The 23,677-nt window shown below is 42.7% G+C and overlaps 1 protein-coding gene and 1 pseudogene across 2 annotated transcripts in view; both read right to left on the minus strand.

Annotated features, from left to right (window-relative positions):
• Positions 1 to 471: 471 nt before the first annotated feature.
• Plek (pleckstrin) overlaps positions 472 to 23,677 on the minus strand; it is a 42,887-nt gene continuing 19,681 nt past the window's right edge. The window contains exons 5-10 of one of the 2 annotated variants that reach the window (XM_013113575.3): positions 21,706 to 21,890; positions 19,983 to 20,087; positions 17,130 to 17,213; positions 10,805 to 10,874; positions 9,207 to 9,339; positions 472 to 721 (exon numbers count right to left, since the gene is read on the minus strand). In XM_013113575.3, coding sequence (XP_012969029.1) covers positions 718 to 721; positions 9,207 to 9,339; positions 10,805 to 10,874; positions 17,130 to 17,213; positions 19,983 to 20,087; positions 21,706 to 21,890 — 581 coding nt within the window. In that variant the 3' untranslated portion in view covers positions 472 to 717. Of the gene's footprint in view, positions 722 to 9,202; positions 9,340 to 10,804; positions 10,875 to 17,129; positions 17,214 to 19,982; positions 20,088 to 21,705; positions 21,891 to 23,677 lie in introns of those variants that run through there. The other variant, XM_005070405.4, reaches the window with a different exon arrangement.
• On the minus strand, positions 10,881 to 16,024 carry LOC110340945 (annotated as a pseudogene).

Below are 23,677 nucleotides of genomic sequence, written 5' to 3' on the forward strand. Positions count from 1 at the left end.
CCTTGGTTCACATCTCTCCCAAAGACCAAGCACCTGATATACTGCTCAGAGCTTTGCCAGGGGAAGGTAGCCCTTTGCTATTCTTTCTAGGGCAACTGCTACTGTATTTTCATTGGAGCTTCCTCACTCAGTCTCTACTTCCTTGTACACTTTTGTCTATTTTAGTAAAGTCCCTTTCACAATGAGTTTCTTTCACACCTTATCCTGCCTCAGGATCAGCTTCTCCAAGAACCCAGCCGACATTCTTGTACGTCTAGAGACGTGACATTGAGCAGAGGCTGCAAAGGCAAGGTGCACCTGTAGGCTGGGGCTTTGCATGGAATGTTGGGGTGACTGTTCTGTTCAGTGGGCAGGTGATAAGAAAACAGGAGCGGGAACTCAGAAAGCAGAGGAATGAAAGGGCTACCTCTCCTCTAAGCTTGAGAATTTGGGGGGAATTTGTGATGTCTCCAGACTTCCCATGGCAAGTTGTACAGACACGATATCATTTTATTTGAATGCTGGGGGGAAGAACAGCCCTATAAGACTGGCGAGTTCTTGATACAGGAAATATTAAATAAAGAGTAGATTAAAAGTATACACCCAGGAAGCTTGTGAGGAAAGTGAAGACAACACAAAATGCCAACTAAACATTCAGAATCAAGCCTTGAATTCCATCTGTTTTCCTGGTTGCAGAATCTCGGTCAGGCAGGTTCACCTTGATGATCCTCAGTGTCCTCACCTGTTCAATCATGACAAAGAAGGTCTAATGTGAGTTTGAAACAAAGCAACACTTATAACAACATATGTGGCATGGTTCCTGGTCCTATAAATAACAGGAAATGTGTCATTCATTAAGTAATAATAATAATGGGAATGTCCCCAAGAAGACTTGCCAGCAGTCCTGTGCCCACACAAACTATACCATCTTTACCCTTGCAAACAAACCATCCATCCCACAAGATAACTCAGGCACCTCATCAACCCCTCAGGAAAGACAAATGGTTCTTAAGAAGGCAGACTGGAAGCTGAGCATAGTGGCCCATATCTTTAATGCCAGCATTCCAGAGGCAGAGGTGGGCAGATCTCTGTGAGTTCGAGGCCAGCATGGTCTACAGAGCATGTGCCAGGACAGGATCCAAAGCTACAGTCTCAAAAAATAAAGCATAGATAGATAGATAGATAGATAGATAGATAGATAGATAGATAGATAGATAGGCAAATAAATAAGTATAGGCTGGGACCCTCGCTATTCTCTCACACATAGATACAGCATTGTTGTATTCAAGTACAACCTACAGATAAACTTTGAAAAAGGCATATTTACCAAATTCATAAATATGTAGTGTTTTTAATCCTACATGTGCCTACCTGACACGTGAATGATAAGCACTCAGGATCATATTCACCAGTGCTCATTTAAATCTGTGCCACAACCAGAATGTGGAGGGTCTCAAAGTTGTTTAGCTTCTATTCAAGTGCAGTTGGAAGAAACTTGCATTGACAGCCTTGGATTGGGGGCTTATTTTCACAACTGTGTTACAGCAACAGCAATCATATTGGAGATGTAAGCAGACATATGTAATAAACAGAAAAACTACACAAGTAAAAAGCATGATACTCCAATAGATTCTTGTGTTTTGCCCCAGAAGAACTTGAACTTTTTCCCCATTGCTTTCTAACTAGCCATGTCTAAGTATTTACATCTTATTCCCCTTTTCTAAGGTCTCAGCTTCCATTCTCCAAACAACGATTCAAGGTCAGGGGCATCTCTTACTGCCTTCAAACTCAGCATAGCCCTGCAATCAATCCACACACACTAAGTTCTCCACTAGGAGAGGTATCTTTCACCTGGCTCCTCCCATTTCCTTGAACCTGCCCTCTTACTTAATGCCATATGTAAGAAAGCAAACCCCCATTCCTATATGCTACCACTCTATATGGAAATATGATGAGAAGCTGATGAACAATTAGTTTAAGAAACAACAGTAACTTAAACCAGACAAAGTAGCCCTCTGTATGTGAGGAATATATATATCAGTCTTAATAGGATGTACTAAGTAATCCACATCTCTCCCTCTTCTTTCCTTAGCACATAGTTGCACTTCCTATCTGATACTCTGGGTAATAAGTAAGAATTACCCTCCATTTGTCTTTTTTCTTACTCATTCCTCCCAGATTCCCTAGTACATCCTGTTAATGATACTACCACCAATATGTATTCCAAATGGGATCCCCTTCTTACATATGCAGGACTACCTTGTCTGGCCTAAGTCGTGGCTGTTTCTTGAATGAATTATTCATCAGCTTCTCATCATATTTCCAGCTTCACCTTTTACCCTCTGCAGTCTATTCTTCATGCAGTGGCCAAAGAGAATTTGAAAGGCCACCTAGATAAGGGAAGAAGGCACACAGCCAACCATCTGGGTCAGTCACTGAGACAAGAAACAAATGAACAAACCAGGCCCTGGGTGTTCTGCTCTTACACTGCCTTGGGTGCAACCCACAAATAAAACAGTCCCAAAGTTATCTTCCTTGTATGGTAATACACTGACAATAAAGGAAACATGCCACTTCTGACATTCATCTGAACCTTTAACGGGATGGTAAAATAAGATTCTGTTTCTGGATGACCTGAACAAGGGGGAGCTCTTAGACACCAGACTGATGGCTGGGAGGTCAGCATGGGACTGATACAGACCCCTTGAATGTGGGTGTCAGTGAGGAAGCCTAGGCAATCTATGGGGCCTTGGGTAGTAAATCAGTATTTATTCCTGGCATATAGATGGACTTTGGGTGCCCATCCCACAATGAGGGATGCTCTCTCAGCCTGGACTCTGGGGGTAGGGCCTAGGCCCTGCCCTGAATGAAATAACAGACTCTGGAGATCCTCCATGGAGGGCCTCACCCTCCCTTGGGAACAAAGTGGGGATAGGTTGGGGGGTTGGGAGGCCTGGTGGAGGGCAGGGGAGGAGGGGAGGGAGAGGGAGCTGGGATTGACATGTGAAGCAAATTTGTTTCTAATTTAAATTTAAAAAAGAAAAAATATTCTGTTTCTGATAATTCTGTTTATATCTGTTGACCTTGAAGATGCAGAATCTAAAAAAGAAAAATGGGTGTTTAACAAGATGTCAAAGATTAAGGTTGTGGGTTCATTTCTGCTCCCTCACTTCTTACAAGGACACTGAATCGGCATAGTTAGGGTGATAATTATGCAACCATAACTGCAAACTACCTCATCATAAAATACAGCACTTGTCTCCTGCTCACTCTGTCTCCAGTGTGGGTTGGCTGCTTACACAGTTCACAATTTTCATATCCCCCAATTTAGGAAATCGCCAGACTAAGAGGGCAACGACTATGAGAACCAGCATTATTTTGTTTTTTGTACTTAATCCTCACATCATGATGCAATGTAGGTGTTGTTATCTTAATGTCACAGGTTCATATGCAGGGACCGGGAGATTTGGCCTGGTTGATGGCTCTAAATTACGAACTCCCTGCTATGGTGAAAATAGAAAAATTCAGAATCATTTAAAATCACTCTCCTTTCCAGTTGATGTGAATTCTCAATACAGGAGTCTAAAATGTCTCATAGACATTTAAGAAGGTGCTCAACATCCTTAGCCATCAGGGAAATGAAAATCAAAACAACTCTGAGATACCATCTTACTCCTGTCAGAATGGCAATCTGACAAACATGGTATGTACTCTCTCACATATGGATTTTAGACATAGAGCAAAGGATCACCAGCCTACAATCCACACTGCCAGAGAAGCTAGGAAACAAGGAGGACCCTAAGAGAGACATATATGGTCCCCTGGAGAAAGGGAAAGGGACAAGATCTCCCGAGCAAATTGGGAGCATTGAGGGAGGGCAGAGGGAGCTAGGAGAAAGAGAAGAGGATAAGAGGAGGGGAAAGGAGGACGTGAAGGAGCAGGAAGATTGAGTTGGGTGAAGAATAGAGGAGAGCAAGAAAAGAGATATCATAATAGAGGGAGCCATTATAGGTTTAAAGAGAAATCTGATACTAAGGAAATGTCCAGAGATCTACAAGGATGACCCCAACTAGGAATCTAAGCAATAGTGAAGAGGCTACCTTAAATGCCCTTCCCCAATAATGAATTTGATGACTATCCTATACGACGTCCTAGAGCCTTCATCCAGTGGTTGATGGAAGCAGAAGCAGACACCCACATCTAAACACTGAACTGAACTCTGTAATCCAATTGTAGAGAGGAAGAAGTGATGAGCAACGGGGTCAAGACCAGGCTGGTGAAACCCTCAGAAACAGCTGACCTGAACAAGGTGTTGCTCATGGACCCCAGACAGATAGCTGGAAAACCAGCATAGGGCTGATTCAGAACCCCTGAACATGCGTGTCAGTGAGGGGGCCTGGGCCATCTTTAGGGCCTCTGGTAGTAGATCAGTATTTATCCCTAGCATATGAATGGACTTTGGAAGTCCATTCCACATAAAAGGATACTCTCTCAGCTTAGACACCTGGGGGAGGGCATAGGCCCTGCTCCAGTTGATATGACAGACTTTGATGATCCCCCATGAAACACCTCATCCTCCCCACAGAGCTGAAAGGAGATAGGATAGGGGGTTGGTGGGCGGCAGGGGAGGAGGGGAGGGAGAGGGAATTGGGATTGACATGAAAACACGCTTGCTTCTAATTTAAATAAAAATAAAATAGGAAGAAATAAAACATTTTTAAGTATACACACAATGTATGTGTGTATAAACACACCTTAATCTGTCCAGAAAAAATATTGTTTTATGCAAGAACATGTCACAGAGTAGAAACCCAGGAACCTCAGAACCAGTGTTACCTCTGACCAGAAAGTTTTCCCTTTAGGCAGTGGAAGCCCAGAACCCAGAGTCAGGGTTGGCTATGTACTAACAGGAAATGCTGCTGTTACTGATAGGACAGGTGCCAGGGTTGAGTTAGTAGGGTTCCTTTGGAAACAAGATAGGTGCCCAAAGCTGGCCAGAGCCAAGTGTATCCTACTATAAGACAGGAGGTATATGTGCGTGTACTCAGAAGTCAGGCAAGCTGGACTTTGAATCTCCTCTGACTATAGGCCCAGGGATCTTGTTTCATGAGGTCCCATTTACTGTCAATCTCAGTGTCTGTGCTACTGGTGTTATGTTCAGGAAGCAGTCTCCTGTACCAATTCATTTAAGGGTACCTCGCACTTTCTCTTCTAAGAGGTTTATTGTGGCTGGATTATGTTGAGGCCTTTGCTTGTTTTGGACTTAAGTTTTGTGCATGGCGACAGATATGGATCTATTTGTAGTTTTCAACATGCCAGCATCCAGTTATGCCAACACCATTTGTTGAAGGAGGTCTTGTAGTCACTAGAAGCGCTTGGAGAGGACATGAGGGCCTCAGAACCTTCATCTGCATTTCTTTTCAGTTCCCAGCCACGCCCACAACCAGAACCTGCTCCCTGCTAGCATGAGATAGTCTGGCCAAAGACCCCAAACTAAACATCAGCCAAGTGTGGATGAGAACTATGAGCCAAAAGAAACCTTTCTGTCGCTAAGCCGATTTATCTGAGGCATTTGTTACAGTGACAAAATGCTGGCTAACACAGAACCTAATTCTAAGTGGGGATGTGGCCACAGTAAGTCATGGGCTTGTAGCTGAGCCCCAGGCTCTGTCAGTGCCTTCCCCAATACTACTAAGCCTTCCCACAAAAGCCCCTGTGTCTTCCCCCAGGACAGCTCCTCCCATCCACTTTGTCTGTTCTACATTTTGTTTCCTTTGCTCTGAAATTAGGCCAAACACAGTGAGGGTGTAATTTCACAGTTTATTTTTAAGCAACTCTTAACTGTTTTTGAACTTCCTCATTACTTTCTTTTTCCACTGCCCTTTCCTCTACTTCTCCTAAAACATCCTGCATGGTTTTTAAACCCTGTGTTTAGAGAACACAAAATAAAACCGGAAACATTGTGCAATTACTTTTTCCATTCTCTTTTTGCCCTAAAGGTCAAGGACAGAGGTGTTTCCTCACTCTTCAAAGAGTCCAAAGGCAGCACCCTAAACCTGTTTTCCTTCTTTTAGTGTCTTCTAACTAGCAATGACCAACTAGTGATGTCTTCATTCAAGTAAGTTCCTCATTCTGTTTTGAAAGTCACTCTCTGTGGTGCAGTAGTAGCCACTGAGTGTGTGTGTGTGTGTGTGTGTGTGTGTGTGTGTGTGTGTGTGTGTGTGTGTGTGTGTGTGTGTGTGTGTAACTAAACATTGATCCTGAATCAGTGCTGTGTTCTGTGCTGTAAGATTTAAACATTTTGTCTTGCAAAGCGTATTTTCGTTCTTTGGTGGATGTTTTATTTGTCTCTCTGTCAGATGAGAAGATGGTTACCTCCTTTCATTATCTTTTCTTTCTTTTCTTCTTTCTCTCCTTATTTCAGATGCTGTTAGACATGGTCTCACCATGTTGCCTAGGCTAACCCTAACTTCACAATCCTCCTGCCATGACCTCACAAGCTCTGGGTCTACACGTATATGCCACCATGCCTGGTTTATATGTTATTTCTTAATACATCTACAGTTGGTAATCAAACAACCTGATTTCCTCCCACTTTAAGTTGGAAAACTGAGTTTTAAAAGGGTGAGTCTTTCTTGCCAGCATAAGCTGCCCTGCAAGAAGAATCTTCAGCTTCCACACCCTTTACACACAGCGGGTGAAGGCAGTGGCTATCATGACAGAGTTCATGTCACGTCTGCTATCTTACTGTTGTGTCCAACAGGATCTGAGCTTTATCTGTAAGCCAAAAAGTTGTTCAGATATGAATAGCACATTTACCTATCCCACGGTTGGCTGTTTTATCAGGAGAGAGCTAGCTTCTCCCCCAGAAAAAGCAATTGCTTACTTTAGGAAGGCTTGACAATGCTACAGGCCTCTCTACACACTGGTATCACTGTGCAACTGGAATCCCATGGGAAAACAGTCACCAGGCTGCATCAGAGTTGAACTTGAAGAATGCTTAGCAGCCCAAAAGAAGGAAACCTTTATGTGGACTTAATGGGTCCCTTTATTTGTCTAAGGATTGGAGTTGAGGTGCTGTGAGTTAAAAACAAGAAGGACACAAGGACACTCTGCCTTATCCTTAAACCTCATCTTCAGTGTGGGCATGATTTTGTTATACACTACGGAAAGCTGACTTCTAAAAAAAGATTTATTTTTGCTTTGTGTGTATGAGTGCTTGCCTGTATGCACGAATGTATTTCATGTGTCTGCAGTTCCTTTGGAGGCCAGAAAACAGTGTCAGATCCTCTGGAATTGAAATTACAGACAGTTGTGAGCTACTGTGTGGACCTGGGAACTGAACCCCAGTCCTTTGCAAGAGCAGCAAGTGCTCTTAATTTCTGACCATGTCATCAGTCCCTGACTTCAGTTCTGTTTTAAATGACAAGTACATGCAAATGGTTTGAGAAATACAATACTACTCAGAAAATGAAAGTGAATTGCATAAAGAGAGAGCAGTTACAGAAAGGCAATCACACCCAAAAGAAACACTGAGCTAAATCATATAGATTTCAAAACATAAGGCTGACTCTATATTGATCATTATGTGAAGTCTGGCTATAAATAAACTATTGTGCGTATTCTGTAAAGACAGTGTGCTGAGGAGTCAAAGAAAAGGATAGTTCTTTGCCTTTTGGCCATCAACAAAATAACCTAGGAACAGGCAGAGCCTCATGACCAGTGCAGAGGAATGGACAGCATGAAAAAGAGGAACAAGAACGTTCTTTCTCTCCTTTCTATACTGCGACCACAGAACTAAACCTGGAGTTAGAGAAACAGTCTTGGGGCTAGCAATGTTTGAGAGCACTGACTGTTCTTCCAGAGAACCTGGGTTCAATTCCCAGCACCCACATGGGAGCTCAAGCATCCACAACTCCAGCACGAAGGGATCTGACATCCTCTGCTGGCCTTGAAAAGAACCAATCATGGCACATGGTGTACATTCATACCTGCAGATAAAACACCTATGAGTATTAATAATGATAATAATAAATAATTTTAAAAAGAAAGTACTCCTTTGCATGAAACCTTGTCTTATACTTTGGGACAAAGGTAATTAGTGATTAGTCAAAGTGAAAAACTGCAAACTAGTTTCTATTTCAAACAAGACCAGGAAGCTCTCAGAGCCCGCATGGATAAGGCTGGCACTTAAGGCTACAGAACTGTATGGTACTGAGGTCGGGAGAACTGAAGGAGCTCGATGACTTTGACAGTCTCCACCACAAACTCTGCATACATTCCAGGCCTTCAGCTTGCCTTGCTGTGCAGTCCTGTCCACTCTCTGAAGATGCAAGAGACACACTAGGCAGACAGATGCCCAGGCCTCTCTCACTTCCAAGGACCCAGCATGAACCACTTTTCTGTGGACTTCAAGGGAACCTTGGTGGCTTAAGGGCAGCCTTCTAGCTATAAGAAGTGGTGCATAAAACCCCAGAAAAGAACAAAGGGAGACTTTTCAGACCTTGATGTAAGCAGCTGCCGCTCCTGGAAAGACCCTCAGCTGCCCCTGGCTTCCTTGAGTCCATTTCTCAGGACTTAGAACAGCCAAGGCTATAGAAAGCCACCGAAGACAGAAAGCTGCTCTTGAGAAATGTCAGAGAGAAGACTGGACAGCAAGCATGCTATCTCATTACTTCACATAATCTCGGCAAAGAGCAACAGCTAAGTGACCAGGGCACAGAAGATCACTCTTAGTGTTCTCGGTACAGCTTGGTGCCAGCTTCAAAGACAAGCAATGTCTAAGACCTGCCACACATGATGAGAGCTGAGGACCACAACTTGGCCCCAAAAGGACACCCTCAGGACAATTGGAGGCATTTTCACTTCCATGGAAATTATAATCACAGGGCATTATGTATTTATTTGCTACTTGGCTTTTCTTTTTTAACCAGCAAGGATTTCAGAGATACCCTAGTCCATGCCTTCATTTTCCACGAGAGGCCCCAAAGGCCTGGAAGGTCTATGTAGCCACACAACTCGTCTTATGGCTTGTAGGACAGGCAGGGGTGGAGAGACTAGAGTGAATGGAGTGGTGTGGGTAACTTTAGGTGGCACATGCAGGCAAACTCTTCCCACTCTTAGTTCCTTCTGGCTGAACTGTCAGAGACGTGGACAAGTCATGGACTGTGCTTATCCACACAAGGGATTCCCTCTGCAGGCAATGAGGACTTTATTGTTGTCCTTACTTCCCAGTCCGTGAGGCCACTTGGATAGCTTTGATCCACTCAGTACGCTCCTTGGGAGTGGCTGCCTGCAGGTAGTAGTGAACTTCATCTGCTGTGATAATCTCAAAAAGGTTCTCATCATCGCTCTTCTTGCCTGGTGGGAGAGAGAGTAAAGTAACACGTGGGCCCCAGAAACTCTCCTGTCTACCTCCTCCCCCAAGCCATGAAATGACTGTTTCTAATTGTCTTGAGCAAAGTCTGCATTCATATTCATTGCCTAAGGATACATTCAGTATTTGTAAAGATAGCAATGTAGCATGATCATTAAGAGACTCATAAAATACTCAAGAAAACATTTATAAGTTTATAAGTAAGCTAAATTTCTTGCCTCTGTACACCAATTGTATCTCTTGAGTAACTTCTGATGGTGTTTAAAGAGTGCCTTTGGCCGGGCGTTGGTGGCGCACACCTTTAATCCCAGCACTTGGGATGCAGAGGCAGGCAGATCTCTGTGAGTTCGAGGTCAGCCTGGTCTACAGAGTGAGTTCCAGGACAGCCTCCAAAGCCACAGAGAAACCCTGTCTCGAAAAACAACAACAACAAAAAGAGTGCCTTTGTTTTACTCATATTATAAGCCAAGAACCAATCTCAATATATTAAAATGCACATATATTTATATCCACAAGCATGCATATATAATGAACCCAAGACACATCTAGCATTAGTCTTGTAAATATAGTCTAAATTAAGAACTAAGTCTAAGTTCTTAAAGAAGGATGAAAAAGCAAATAAAGCCAAAATGTCAAGATGAAGCCAGAGCAGTTAAATGACATGTCTTCATTTGATTCAAGATAAAGTATCAGACAGAGAAGCACACATCAAACAAATTAGTGTGTGGTGATAGCTGTTGAAATTTGGTAATTGTTGCATACTATTCTCTATAATTTTGTGTTCAAAATGTGATTTTTGTAACAACACACACAAAAAAATAGTCTGACAAGTGACGGGGGAAAAAACAGGGTTGGGTTGTGGAAACTGCATCTCCAGTGACTTGTATGTCCTCTGTACCTAACAGGGCAGTGACAGCCAAATGGCTAATCCATGTGTCAGTCACAGGCATATGAGTGCGGGGGAACAGAAATCACCTGGTGCATTCCCTTATCTTCAGAGCAGGAACTGAGACCCAGCAGGGTGGCATGCTCACAGTGGGCTATGTGGCAGAATGAGTTACACAGACCTAGCCTACTGTACCCAGGTATGCTTCCCACTAAGTATCTCACCTCACTGCATAGGTACTCTGTTTATTGCAGAACATTTCCTTATATAATAAGTACATGATCTCCTTCAAGGAAAACTGCTGCTGCCAAAGCTCTTCATGGAAGCCAGGATGGAGGTGATGGCTTTTTCTAGCATTGTTCAGTGACACACTCAAGGCATCCACAAAACCTGCTCCCGTTTCCCAAGAGCAGGCCAGTTCTTTGGGAGGAGTAACACTCCCTCCAAAGTTTCCCGACAGTAAATTTATGCATGCTTGTGCCTCATGACTGACTGATTAGCTCAATATGCACAGGTGTAGAGGAACAGTAAGCACATCCCCTCCCACAGAAATTCATCCTCACCGTCGTGATTGCTCTCCACGGATGTCACCACACAGCCTCTCAAGTGAATCGCTCCCAGGGGATCTTCACCCTAGAAGAGAGAGGGGCTGCTGTGTCTCCAGTGTACACAATGTGGACCTGCCTCATCCTGTTGCTTCAGGCATCACTCTGGCTCACTCAGGAACATGTCAGAACATCTTCCCTCCCCGGAAAGCTGCATGAGAAAATGCAAGCCAGTCTGGAACTCAGATCTGGAGGAAAGGAGCACAGGCAGAGATGCTCGGGTTATGACACCCCATTGAAGAACTGCCTGTTCCCGCCTTTGACACAGTATGTCAACGCTCACAGGAGTTAGTCAAGGAACAGCATGTGTTAGCAGGGAAAGGCCTCAGTCCTGACAGCTGACACGAGCCTCTTTACTTTCCAGTGAGATCTTTTTGTAGAGGAAAAAGCCTCTTCTTCGGCTAACAGCCAGGATTGCTGGACCTACAGGGATTGTCCAGTTGTCCTGGAAGACGAATTATTTACTCTTGCATATTAAACCATGAGTTGCCACAAAAATATCAAACTGGAGAGTACTTGGGAAAAAATGGCGAACTAACAGCTGCTTTCTTGTGACATGGTAAAGGAGAAAATTAGAATAAGAAAAAAGAGACATTGCTCTGATAGCAAAGGGAAGGGAGAGGTTTGAAAATTCACAATGGCGGTGATGGAACAGATGATAAGTGTAGAGAAAATACAGGATACACGGTGGATGAGGTGAAATCCAAGCCTCCCTCCAGGCTAGAGAGGTGGCTAGCAGCTAAGGGGGGTTCCTGCACTTGTTTGAGGACAAGGTTCTGATCTCAGCACCAATATAACACATGCCCCACACACCTATAACCCAAACCTGTGGAGAAAACAGGATGGATAGGGTTTGTCAGCTTCCAGCCTAGGCAGAAAATGACAAGAAAGCTAAACTCTAGTTTCCAGGAGAAAACTCACCTCAAAGAAATAAAGAGTGATAGAGGAACATCTGACATTATCCTCTGGTCTCCACACACGTTTACAATCATGCTCACCTGCATACATACACACACACACACATACACACACACACACACACACACACAGAGAGAGAGAGAGAGAGAGAGAGAGAGAGAGAGATTGTCCAAAAACACGTTGTTTTCTCCAATGTAAGCAGTAATGCCCTCAAATGCCTCCCAATTAGAGTATCCCCTAATAGGACCAATAGGTAAGCCAAGAGATGCACAGAAACACAGGAAACAAAGCAGTATGACTCCTCTAGGAGATCATAATAACCCCTCACTGGCTGAATTCGGAGATGCTGAATTCAGTAGGTACAATGTTGGAAAAAGGCTTACTAGTGAAATTATTAGTGACCCCAGATAGTTTACAAACAAGCAGATGAAGTCAATCTAAGACCTGGGGAGGAAAGTCAGCAGCTTAGAGGGAACAGCCAGAAAAAAAAAAGGAAAATCGACAATGTAGATTGAAAAGTGACACGGAAGAAAATCCATCAAAGATGACATGTTGAGAAACAACAACAACAAACAGAGATGTTGAAAACAAAAATTCCAATCAACTAAATAAAATATAGAGTACAAGATACCACCAATGTGTTTGACCAATCAAAATAAAAATATCAGGGATGGGGGAGAAGATTGGAGACTATAACATCCAAACATCAATTAATATACATAAATAAGTAAATGAACAAACAGAACACAGTGCCCAAGAATTCCAGGACACAGTCATAAGACCAAACCTAAGAATCCATGGGATAGGGGGAGGTGTGATAGGAAATGAAGCTAGATAATCTAGTTGATGAAATCATAGCAGAAAGTTGCACAAACCTGAAGAAAGGACATGCCTAGAGAAGAACTGTTTCACAACATATTGTAGTGCAATAGTAACAAAACAGAGCAGAGAAACAGTATTACAAACCGGGAGGGAGATGCATGTATATCCGTGGTGGCATGTAGAGTCCCGAGGGAAGTGATATAGCTGGGCTATATTGTAGTTCTCTTTTTGATTATTTGAGAATACTCTGTGCTGATCTCCATAATGGCTGGACTAGTTTGTACTCCTATCATCCCTGAATAAAATTCCTCTTCCCTCAGCCGTCGCTCTGAGAAGAGTGAGGCGGTGTCCCGACGGAGTTTTGTGACGACAGGGATGTTTAACACTTTTTAAAAACATTTATTGACCTTTTGTAATTATTCTTTTGAAAATTATCTGTTCATTTCTTTGACTTGTTGATTGGCAGAGATTTTTTTCAGTTCTTTGAAAATTCTGGATATCATCCCTCATCTGAAGTTTAGCTAGTTAAGTGCCTTCTTCCATTCTGCTGGCCATCTGTTTGCTTTGCTTATAGTTGCTTTTGCTGTGTAGGGTTTTTTATTTTAATTTAGTTCCATCTGTTGATTCTTGGATCTAGTCTCTGTGCTGTGGGAAATCGTCTCAGAAGGCCATGCCTAAACCTGTATCTTTACATAGATCCCCTCTGCTTTCCATGACTAATTCCAGTGTTTCAGGTTTTATATACAGTTAATTTTCTCACACAGGATGAAAGATGTGGCTCTGATTCCATTCTGCACATGGATAGCCAGTCTTGGCAGCATCATTTGTTAAATAAGTTGTCTTTTTTTCTACTGCATGTTTTTGTTCCTGTGTCAAAATTCGGATGGCTGTAGCTTTTTTGGTTTATTTCTGAGTTCTCTCTTCCATTCCATTGATATAACTGTCGGTTTTTATGCCAGTATCTGGCCGTCTTTCTCATTAGAGCTCTGTTGTATGATTTGAAGTGAGGTGTTATGGCATCTCCAGACATGTTCTTTCTCCATAGGACTACTTTGGCTATGTGTGGTCTTTGCGATTCCATATGAATTCTTGGATTACTTTTTTCTAGTTCTGTGAAGAACTACATCAGTGTTTTGATAGGAACGTCATAGAGTTTGTAGTTTACTTTTGGTAGTATAGCTATTTTTAAATATTAATCCTGCTGCTATATGTGTGGGAGGGTATAATAGAGAATAATCTGAGAGAGGTTAGGATAGGTAATGAGGAAGGATATAGGACTTCAAAAGAATACTACATGAAACAAGGAAGAAGAGTTGGAAGTAAGTTTACAACAGGGATCAAAGGTATGGAGTAAACATCTGAGGGATTAGGAGATGAATAAAGAAAGAAAATCTAGAAAAGGATCCATTATGTCCAGCACGGCCAGCCAGCAAGCCTATGATACTACTAAGGGTGAGAGAACATAACAAATACTAGTGTAACCAATAAGAAGGAAAGCCAACAAAATTACAGGAGTAACATCTCTCAAGAATAAATTTAATTGTAAATGGCTTCAGCTCACCTTTTGAGGCAGACTGGCTGGCTCTATTAACAAGAGTCACCTCTCTATTGTTCCTAAGAAACACATATTAGTAGCCAAGGCACCAACAGTGTCAAGCTCAAAGGATCAACTCAACCAATCAAGTGAATGCCAGCCCAGAATAAGTTGTTGTAGTTACTATAAGATCTGACAAAGAATTCAAGGCAAATTTATTTAGAAGAAATAACATATTAATAAAGAAAAATTCACCAAGAATATATAATAATTATAAATATATGTTTCAAATAATGGAGTTCCCAATTCTGCAAAACAAACACTACTGGTTAATAAAGGTTAATCATGATAAGCAACTTCAGTGCTCCCCCCTGTTCTGTAAAGATGTCACAAACACTAAACACCAGTGAAGACAATTCAGACTTGAAATTAGCTCATATGATCTTAACAATATATACAGAACGCTCCACCCCCCAGATAAAGAAGATACATCTTCTCTGTGAACCTCTATAGGGCTTTACAGGGCAGGCTGCCTCAGTACCCTCCTATTTACTCTGGTCTCTTCCCAACAGCCCTTCAGAGGCTTGTTTGCCATAAGGACAGAATACTGGGTGGCAAATTTGAGAAAACGTTGACACAGGTTTCTATTTTCTGGGATTTTTCAAAGCACAAATCAGAGCTCTGTGGCTTTCCCTGGAATGACCAAAAATGGAAAATATAAATGCCCTTTTGGGTCCACTGGAAAATTAGCATTTTTAACTTAGGGAAAGTGCCTCTGTTATGTAAGTGTACATTCTGTAATTAGTTTTCCAGGACCTTCAGGGGCATTCATGTGAAGCCCAGCCCCTGTGTCCCAGTCCCATCTGTCATCTTCTCTTTTGATATTGCAACCTGGAATCTGGAATTACTAGCTGGAATCTGGAGCAATAGCAACATGACATTAGTTGCTCCAGACTTTGAGAGGAACGTCCATCCTGTACAGGTTAGACCAGACAGCCAATACAGTGAGGACTCTTCGTGCTCACTGCCTTTGGTCGTAGGTGGACAGCTCGACACTGTCTTGGTCAAAAGCTTTCTGTGGTCCTCCAGAGTGCTTGGTGCTGGAAATCTGCCTCTGTGTCATCCTCCTAGTGAATCAATACTTCACCTTTTCTATGAACCAACACACAGGACATCCAGTCTTACCTCAGGCAACAGCAGTAGCAGGGAGACCAAACACACCAGAAGCTAAGGGTCCCAACATTATTCACAAGATGGGGGAGGGCTTAAAATTCACATGGAAAAAAAAGAGACTGAAAATCCTAAACAATTCTAGACAGAAACAGCAACAGTTGGAGGCATCAGGTTCTCTGATTCCACTAGAGCTATAATGACCAAGACAGGGTTAGCTCAAATAATGGAAACACAGACAGGGGATACAGAACAGTGAGCCAAGAAATGTACCTCAAAGCTGTAGTCAGAGAATCTCAAACAAAAATGCCAAAAACCTACATTAGAAAAAAGATGGTGTCATCAACAGTGTTGGGGAAGCTGGATGCCCATTAGAAAAAATAGTAAATCCACAGTTCTCACTGCACAAAATCAACTCAGAATGTATAAAAGATCTTAATGTAAATCCTGAAACAACATAGGTGAACCATTTCAAGGTACCACTTAGGAATATGATTCCTGAAAAGGATTCCAACAGCACAAAAAATACCTAGAACTGACAAATGGGGTGCAGGAAATTGAAAACCTTCCCCACATGAGAGGAATAAAATCAGCAGAGAAGAGACAGCGTGCAGAACAGAAGAAGCTCTGCCAGCTCTACACCAAACATGATACTAATATCTGGGATAGATGAAAAACCCCTAAATAAAATACCAAGGCAAGCAAATCATCAAATTAAAAATTGGGTTAGATGTTGGGAGTAGTGGATGGGGGTGGGCTGGGAGGGGAAGTGAGGGGGAGTGGGAAGAGGGGTGGGAGGGAGAACTGTGGTTGGAATGTGAAATGAGATTAAAAAAATAAATTAATTTTAAAAATAAATAAAAATTGGGCTAGTGACATGAATAGACAGTTCTCAAAAGAAGAAATACAAGCAGTCAATAAGTATGTGATAAAGTATCTGGTGTCCTTGGGCATCAGAAAAGGCAAATCAAAGTCATATTGAGATTCTATTTCACCCCAGTCAGAATGGCTGTCTTTTAAAAAAAAATAGTAAATACTGGCAAGGATATGGACGAAAACAAACATTTACACACTGTTAGTGGGAATGTAAACTGAGGTAGCCACTACTTAAATCAATGTGGAGGGTCCTCAAAAGATTAAAAGTAGAAAACACGCTATAATTCAACTTAGAAGTTGGAGTAAACGGATAGGTAATCAAAATGAGTTTCATACACAGCTATAAAAATAGCAAACCATTGATAGTTGTGGGAAAATGAAGAGAACTACAGACCATTTTGTTAAAGGAAGAATAGTTAGACGCAGAAGAAAGATAACAGCCCACGCGTTCTCTCCTATGAAGAAATTAGCAGGATGGGGACTACCAATGAGGAGGAAGCGGTACAGAGGGAAGGAGGGGAAGGGGTGTGACCGACTGTGTGTTACATGAAAGCGAAAGGACTGTTCAAAGAAGGAGCAGGCGTGGAAAAGAAGGAAGACTCGGGGGCAGTGGTGGAGGAATGACAACAAAGGAGGCAGATACAGTGTGAAAGTGTCACAAGGAAACCAATTATTTGAGAGAAACTAAAGTGATACTATGTATGTCAAAGGGGACAAAACGTTACACTGTGTTAGCAATATACACATACTGCACTGATATTTCCTTCCGCTGCTGAGTCTTTGCTGGTCTAAGAGTCATGAGAACTCAGACACTGCCGTGGGAGGTACTAGAACACAATAGAGGGGGGAGGGAAGAAACATGAGAGCGACAGTGAAAGCCATCATCACATTGGGGGCGTGGCCCCAGCTCCCAGACCCTGCAAAGCTTTCATGTGAATGGACTTATCAACCGTATAACCTCACCCCAGCAGGGTCATAGTAATGCAGATAGGCCGGGTCTTCTCTTAGAATGAACTTTCTCACTTTCCAGTTTTTCCTCCTGTGCCCCTGTGTCAGGAACAGAGAAAGGAAGGATGAGTTGCTAGTGTCACGCTGCACACACAGTGTCCCAGGTAAAAAAAAATCTGCTGAGATGCAGGATAAAAGAATGCCACGGTGGGTTACTAGGCCCTGGCCCATGTCTTTCTCAGGGAGATAGCATGAAGGCCAATTAACGAGACATGTTATTGAATCACATGGATAAATGATTTCTGCAGTCTTCAACTTTAGAATTATGTGAAATGGCACAACACATGTGACATGTTAGGCAGTGCTGGGCATATAACTTTGTTCAAGACATAGTTCTGTTTTTGTGGAGTTTATTATGGAAATAGACTGTGACAAAACCCAAATAAAATACTAAATACTAGATATGAATGATGGGTTTCAAAAGAATTAAATGAGAGATATGTAACTGTAGACATGAGCAATCAAACAAAGATATGGTGTGGGGGGGTGCATGTGTATGTACATATGTGTGTGAAAGTCAGCAGTGTTATTCCTCACTAGCTGTCCAACTTACTTTCTGATACAGTGTCTCTCATGAGGATCTGGAGGGTCTCAATAAAAGTTGGATAGATGGCCAACAAAGCCCCAGTGATTTGTCTGTCTAAACGGGGATTACAGATGAGTTCCACGCCAGATTTTTTACATGGGTTCTGGTGATAGAACACAGTTTCTCATTCGTACATGTATGTACGTGCATCACGTATGTGCTTGGTGCCTCCAGGTGCCCAAAGGCATTGGGTATCCTAGAACTGAAGTTAGGGATGTCTGTTGGCCTCCATGTGAGTGCTGGAAGCTGAACATCAGTTCTTTATAAGAGTAGTGAAGGTACTTAGGTGGTAAGCTATCTCTCTACCTCAGAACGACTTATGAGATCCATCAGCCTCACAAATATGGGTATTTCCTTTGCCTTAATAACAGTGCCCATGAGGTCTGAGCACTTAAGTTACCTCACACAATTTCTTCTTTGTTAGAAGAGGTGAAAGCCATGCTGTCTTACGTAATTACCAAGTTATCCTGAGCTGATGGGTCAGCCAACCTTGAGTAGCTGCCATGTTTTCTCGAAGCCTTCTCCAGCATCACAGTGTGGCTTAATGAAAAGTTTATAAGTGTTTGATCACCTTTCTGTAAGGATTATTTACTGAGGGATTTCAAGAACATATCCTTGCCTGAGTTTTCTAACAACTATTGTCTGATTATCAGATATCCATTGTATTTGATTTTGTTCATTTGACAAGTGCTTTTTGCTTATCACAGAGCAAAAAAGAGTGTTGAATTCTGTGGCACAAACAATAAAAGCATATGTAATACATTGTCTTTCCCCTCACAGACTCTGTATGTGGTGGTCAAGGATTAAACAGCAATGTATTTCGTTCATTGTTATAATAGAAAAATTATACAAAAGGGATTAGACTGAATATAACCCAGCCATTCATCCTTGTACTTGTTCCATTTATCAACTATGAGTTATTTCTCTTGACATAAAAGTGTGAAACAGAGGATGACATCAACTGGCAATCTAAGCAATAGTGGAGAGGCTACCTTAAATGCCCCTCCCCAATAATGAGATTGATGACTACCTTATATGCCATCCTAGAGCCTTCATCCAGTGGCTGATGGAAGCAGAGGCAGACACCCACAGCTAAACACTGAACTGAACTCCTGGAACCCAGTTGCAGAGAGGGAGAAGTGATGAGCAAATGGGTCAAGACCAGGGTGGTGAAACTCACAGAAACAGCTGACCTGAAAAAGGGGAATCTCATGGACCCCAGACTGACGGCTAAGAAGCCAGCATGGGTGAGACTGATCCAGACCCCCTAAATTTGGGTGTCAGTGAGGAGGCCTCAGCAATCTATGGGGCCTTGGGTAGCAGATCAGTTTTTATCTCTGGCATATGAATGGACTTTGGGAGCCCATTCCACATGGAGGGATGGTCTCCCAGCCTGGACACATGGGGGAGGACCTAGGCCCTGTCCCGGATGATATTACAAACTTTGAAGATCCCCATGGAGGGCCTCGTCCTCTCTGGGGAGCACGGTGGGGATTGGGTGGGGGGTTGGGTGGGCTGGTGAGGGCAGGGGGAGGAAGGGAAGGAGAAGGAGCTGGGATTGACATGTGAAGCAAGCTTGCTTCTAATTTTAATACAAAAATAAAAAAATTAAAAAATGGGAAACAGGAAGGGGGACACAGTTATCCAGTTAGAGCTACTTCTCACCTGTGGAGTGTGTAACACAGGTATCCTTTAGTCCTGGCAAACTCCCAGAAGCAATGGAAGGAAAGTTGATATTTTGAAGACCATAAAGACTTTTTAAATTTGCTCCCATGTAATTCTGATATGAACCAGGGTTATGTGCTAAAGATTGGGGCAGGCAAGCATAAAGACAACACATGATGACATTGGCAAAAGAAGCATTTCACTATTTCTAGGGGAATTTTGTGTCCTGCCTGTTCTAGTCATAACCTAACATTATGTTCATCATCTACTTAGCATTTTGTCTTTCATCCTCTGGGTTCCATTATCTGCTTGATTATTGGTTAAGGAAACTAAATTCTATTTAATAATACTGACTTTTTCGTTTTCATTTGTTTCTTTTGTCTTTTTGAGATAAACTCTTGATGTTTAGTCTAGCCAGGCCTTGAGCTCACAGCAATCCCTGTGGTTAAGCTTCATGAGTGCTAGGACCACAGATATGTACCAACATCCTCCATTCACATTGGTAATTTAGAAAAAGTTAGAAGGCTTGAAAGGGAGGGATAGTGGTGGACACTCACTTGCTTCAGTAAGCATCCCTGCTTGATGATAACCCCTCTGAATTCTTCCTTCAGAATCACATCTTCATCACTGGAATTCCCTTCGCAGAAGAACCCACTGTCCGGCTGTTGGAAAATCACAGAGCAGGTTCTTACCAGTCTCAAGCATGTTGCTATACCTACGTCCACAGACCCTCCTGCCAGCCACTTTTTCTTCATGCTGCTGTGTGTACCATGACACGAAGCTTCAAGCTTACTCTGGATTTCTTGTCTAAGCCTGCCCCATTTTCCTGCTCCTTTTGCGTCTCAATTCAAGTGTGATCTTGTCAAAAGCCCTTCATTTTCTACGATGCTCCAGGCTATAACCCAAATCTACCTCAGTCTTTCTTTACCAGGCACATTTCTCACTTCAGAGTATTCCTTCTCATGGGACTTGATGGTCACATGTTAGAAACCATACTGACCATACCCTGATGCAATGATCTCCACCATGACTTGTCCCTTAGCTCCATCTCTAGCCTTGAGAGAACCAAGAATACGTACATCATCTCAGGCTCTGAGGTCAGGAGGACTGGAGACTTTCTGACAAACCACACAGAGGAGGAGCTGCTGTGAGGAGTTAATTTAGCACCCTTAATTTAAATAGCTATAAAAAGATAGGCCAAGGGTTTGAAGCATGAAAAAGTGAAATGAAACGCTATCTGGGATTTTCTCATTTGTGTAAGGATGATGGTTCTTTGTGAAGCTTTCCTAACTTCTACATTCTGATCTAAAATAGAAACAAAATTGTCAAAAATCCCCCTAGAAATCCACAGTTGTTAAAATTATCATGTGATCACAAGTTAGGCTCATGTTACATAATATACAGTTTAGCAATCTCAGGAGACATAAAAAGCATGCAAGGTTATGGGAGGAAGTGTATACAGAAGCATGGTGCACATTATTTTACTGTATGTTTGAACACAAAGAGACAGCTCATCACATTTGTGATCTCATGGGCAGCTCCCTGAAAAGGACATCATACCAGGACTGACACTGTTGCCTTTCCACTGATGTGTTCCCTTTGTCTAGGACAACATGTGCCATGAAGAGGTACACAATACATGCTTATAAAGGAATTAATTGTTTAGAATAAGAATAAAGGTAGTAAGATCTCAAAAGTGAGTTTAGAGAAAACTATTTGAGTAAACCTAAACTGTTCACTTGGAGAAGGCAGTGTTTGAGAGAGCTGCTGCTAAGTCCACAAAGTGATGGTATAGTCAGAGCTTTACAGGCCTGTGCTTTCAGAGCTTGTAGTATTTGTCTTTAAAGTGTGTGTGTGTGTGTGTGTGTGTGTGTGTGTGTGTGTGTGAGAGAGAGAGAGAGAGAGAGAGAGAGAGAGAGAGAGAGAGATGAGGGGCTGTATATGTGTGTTTGAATATGTACGAGCATGTACATGCCATCCAGTGGGTATGAAGGTCAAAGGACAATCTGCAGGAGGTGGGTCTCCCTTTCCACCATGTAAGTTCTGGGGATTGAACTCAGGTCATCAGGCTTGGCAGCAAGCACCTGTATCCAGTGAGCCATCTCAGCAGCTTGTCATTAATTTTTTGTCTCTGGTTGGCTTCTTCTCTAGCTTTCTCTACCATCAGTTCTCCATAGGACCAGACATTCTGTTTGTATATGTGGCTATAAACCGTTGTCAACAGAAAATCTACCTTGATCCTATGACATGAAAATCAGGCGGGTGGTTTTTCATACTTACGAAGAAGTAGAAAGCATCAGGGTTGTCTAGAAAAGGGTTTTCAGCTGTCCCATCTGCTGCACTCTTAGAGAGATCGCCAGCGGGCTGCAGGTACCCTTCGCTGAGCAGTGATGCAGAGATCATAAGGCCTTCCTGGCGATTCCGAACTGACTTATTAGAAATCAGCCAGTCTATGACACTGCTACCTGGATGAGTATATCAGAGGGAAAGTTAACTCTTTCCCAAGTCACAAGCCACGACACTGACTGCCAACCACACACTGGCTCCAGTGCTGCCCTGCTATTCCATGAATGGAAAAGAAAATTAGTGACACAGATCCTTGGAAACGAAAGGAATCATGCAAAAGTTAAAGTACACACACTGACTCACACACACACACACACACACACACACACACACGTTTATACATACACACATGCTACTTTTAAGAGAAATACATGAACAAATCATTTTTACTAACTTGCACATTTATTGAGCTTGTCCAAGACCCTAGATGGGCAATGGGCAGGTTTTATAGTGAAAACATAAGCAATAAAGTTACAGAATTCTTAATTTCATCAGAAAAGAATTTATAGAGAAAGTAACTGGCTGAGAACTAAAATATAAGGTGTTTGCAAGCATTTGATATAGGAGCTCAGGGTCCAGCATAGGCAAGGATGCAGCAGTGTGGATGGACAAACTTACAAGCACGTTGAAGCCCATGAGAACAGAGATGGAGCTGATAAGGAAAAAAAGCAAGAGGAGTCAGGAGGAGGAAGATGTGATAGCACATTAAGAAATCTGTCATGGTCCCCTGGAGAAAGAGAAAGGGATAAGATCTCCTGAGAAAATTGTGAGCACAGCAGGAGGGGTGGGGATGTTAGGAGAAAGAGAAGGGGAGAAGAGGAGGGGAGAGGAAGATTGGGTCAGAAGAACAGAGTAGAGCAAGAAAAGAGATACCACAATGGATGGAGCCATTATAGGTTTAAAGAGAAATCTGGCACTAGGGAAATGTCCAGAGATCTACAAGGATGACCCCAACTAGGAATCTAAGCAATAGTGGAGAGGCTACCTTAAATGTCCTTCCCCAATAATGAAATTGATGACTACATTATATATCATCCTAGAGCCTTCATCCAGTAGCTGTTGGAAGCAGAAGCAGAGACCCACAACTAAGCACTGAGCCTGACTCCTGGAATCCAGTTGCAGAGAAGGAGGAGTGATGAGCAAAGGGGTCAAGACCAGGCTGGGGAAACCCACAGAAACAGCTGACCTGAACAAGGCGTTGCTCATGGACCCCAGACAGATAGCTGGGAAACCAGCATAGGACTAAACCAGGCCCCATGAATGTTGGTGTCAGTTAGGAGGCCTGGGCAGTCTATGGGGCCTGTAGTAGTGGATCAGTATTCATCCCTAGTGAATGAATGAACTTTGGGAGACCATTCCCCATAGAGAGATACTCTCTCAGCCTAGACACACAGTGGAGGGCCTAGGCCCTGCCCTAAATGATGTGGCAGACTTTGATGATCCCCCCCATGGAAGGCCTCACCTTTCCTGGGGACCAGAAGAAAGATGGGATAGGGGTTGGCTGGGGGGGGCACGGGAGGATGGGAGGGAGATGGAACGGGGTTGATATGTAAAATAAGATTGTTTCTAATTTAAATAAAAAAATAAATCTGTCAATCTGAGAAGGAGCAGACTGAGAGGAGAGCAAATAGGAAGCAGGGTGACATAGGAGGAATGAGAGGAGAGGAGGGGAGGAGGGAACGTGTGGTCTGTATGTAAAATAAATGAAAAATGGTATTTAAATAAAAGAAAAAAATAAATCTGTTAATAGCCAGGCATGGTGGCACAAGCCTTTAATTCCAGCACTTGGGAGACAGAGACACGCATGTCTCTGTGAGTTTGAGGTCAGCATGGTCTACAGAGCAAGTTCCAGGACATCTAGTCCTGTTACACAGAGAAACCAAGAAAAAAAAAAAGAGAGAGCAAG

The sequence above is a fragment of the Mesocricetus auratus genome, unplaced genomic scaffold, assembly GCF_017639785.1.
Source record: "Mesocricetus auratus isolate SY011 unplaced genomic scaffold, BCM_Maur_2.0 Super-Scaffold_100029, whole genome shotgun sequence".
NCBI classification, from domain to species: Eukaryota; Metazoa; Chordata; class Mammalia; order Rodentia; family Cricetidae; genus Mesocricetus; species Mesocricetus auratus.